Source organism: Arachis duranensis, chromosome 8 (assembly GCF_000817695.3).
Source record: "Arachis duranensis cultivar V14167 chromosome 8, aradu.V14167.gnm2.J7QH, whole genome shotgun sequence".
Lineage (NCBI taxonomy): Eukaryota > Viridiplantae > Streptophyta > Magnoliopsida > Fabales > Fabaceae > Arachis > Arachis duranensis.
In genome coordinates this window covers 45,604,305-45,606,760 of record NC_029779.3, presented here as the reverse complement: position 1 = coordinate 45,606,760, position 2,456 = coordinate 45,604,305, and the positions used below count along the sequence as shown (strand labels likewise).

Sequence of the window (2,456 nt, the reverse complement as noted above, 5' to 3'; positions counted from 1 at the left end):
GTTGCGCCGATTGGATTGCCATCTTTGACGGTGAAGACAATTTGAGAGATGGTGTGAGCGCAGTAAATTTGAAATGTTTCATTCCATTTTGGGTGTGAAGGTTGGTTTCCAATCATTCTTGTTCTTCCAACTCTTGCTTTGTCTAGATCAACTGTTGCGTATAGTCTCCTTCCAACAATCTTTTTCATCATCATTTCACGTGCATGTTCAAGACAGTGAATTATCATAAAAATATAAAAAATTAAAATAATATCTCACTCACTAAATTAGCTAATATGTATAAAGGTCGAAACTCAGGTGCAGTGGACTTCAACGTGAAGTTGATATTCCAGAGTTGTTAGATAAAGATTTAGTCAAATCAGTCAAATCATCTAACGGCTCTCAGGTATCAACTTCACATGAAATTGACTGTACATGAATTTTCACCATGTATAAATAATTAAATATATGTATTATTTTATAAAATAATATTATATAACCAGTAAATATTATTATTTTTATCAATATTTAGTCAGTAATAATTTACACCATATTTATAAATATTTTATATCCAAAAAATATATAATTTGTACATATATAAATTAATACATTTTATACTTATATTTTTTAGAGTTTGCACATATAAATTAATAAAATTTATTTATTAAAAATAATTTAGTGTTTGTGCTAGTCAAATAACAATAAAAATTACTAAAAGTTATTGACCCAAAAATTTTTCTATTTTGTATTCTTTTTAATTTATATTTTTATTTTGACATATATTCAACATAAATAATTTAGTGAATAACTAGTATTTTTACGGTTCACTTTGTTCTAAAATTATGCATGACACAAAAGATTTATAAAATTAAACTACTTTTATAAAAAAAGTTGTACATTGAGAAAAAAATTTTGCTAAGAAGACCAAGATATTTGTAGATAAAAAATTAAATAATAAGATTTTTAGTTATTATTTTTATATGTAAAGGTCTAATTTTTTATTAATAATTAATTTTAACATTCGTTATCTAAAATTTAAAATAATTTAACGTGTATACTTTTATATTTAATTAGATGTTAACTGTTAAGTCTTTGCACAAATAAAAATAATTAATTTTTATACATGCTATTTAAAAAAATATTTTTTTCTCTCTGTGTATAAAAATATAATTAAATATTAGCATAAAAAACTATACTAATAGTTATAAAATTAACTAAAAATTAATTTTTTTAAAATAATTGAATCTTATTTGACTCTAATTATTAATTATAACATTAGTATTCTCTCCAAATTATATGTAATAAATATTTGAAAGAAGAGAAATAAAAATATAGATTAGAAAGATAAACAGTGAAATTTTAAAACTAAATAAAAAATTTAAAAACTATGTATATAATAACAATAATAATAATATTTTTTATTTAAATTATACTATTTTGTTAATTTTATTTTCTGTAGAAGAGAAAGATAGAAAAATAGAGAATAAGAGAAAATAGAGAGAAGATAAAGACAAAGAATGAGAGTGAGAGTGAGATAGTTTGTTAATTTTAGGAGAAAAAAATTTATTTTAATTGTAAAAAAATATCGGATGACATATTTTGATTTGTCAAATTACTAATATAAAATATAAATTATATATAAAGTAAAAATAGTAGAGAGAAATAGAAAAATAGAGAGAGGTAGATGAGAGAATTTAGGAAGGGAGTTTATTAATTTTGAAAAAATATATTTTCTCTCAATTTTAATAAGAGAGTGTCATGTGACACATTTGATTATTAAATTAGATAATAATATATGATACATAATATAGGTATATTTCAATATCAATTTTAATATTTTAATTTTAATTTTAATATCAATATCATGTTGCACATTTTCATTGTCAAATTAGTAATTAGTCATTGATATTGATAATGATATATAGAGTGATTGAAAGAATGAGAGAAATAGAGAAAGGAAGAGGGAGGAGGGGAGAACTTTTTAATTTTGGAGGAAAATATTTGATTTTAATTGCAATAAAAGAGTGACATGTGGCAGATTTTGGTTGTAAAATTAGTAAGGAAGAGGAAAGAATTCCTAAATTTTGGAGGAAAAGATTTAATTTTAATTATAATGAGAGAGTGATATGTAATACTTTTTTGTTGTAAAATTAATAAGGAGGAGAGGAGAATTCTTTAATTTTAAAAAGAAATATTTGATTTCAATTGCAATAAAAAATAAAATGTGGTATATTTTGATTATAAAATTTGAGATATATAATAGATAATAGATTATTTTTTAACATATAACATAGTTAAAAGAAAACAAAAATTCATTTCAACATGAATGTAAGTTAAAGATATAGTATACTTTCCTAAATTTATATAGGTACAAATTTTCTACTGACCTCATTATATGTCTTATTTTTTCTTTTTATTTTTAATTTTAAACTTTATTATTAATAGGATTTTTTTATTTTAATAAAATACATAATAAA

At 20.9% G+C, this 2,456-nt stretch overlaps 1 protein-coding gene across 1 annotated transcript in view; it reads right to left on the bottom strand.

Moving 5' to 3' along the window:
* LOC107463301 (phospholipase D alpha 1-like) overlaps positions 1 to 2,456 on the bottom strand; it is a 7,548-nt gene that overhangs the window by 3,460 nt on the left and 1,632 nt on the right. The window contains exon 3 of the mRNA XM_052253067.1: positions 1 to 179. Coding sequence (XP_052109027.1) covers positions 1 to 179 — 179 coding nt within the window. The remainder of the gene's footprint in view (positions 180 to 2,456) is intronic.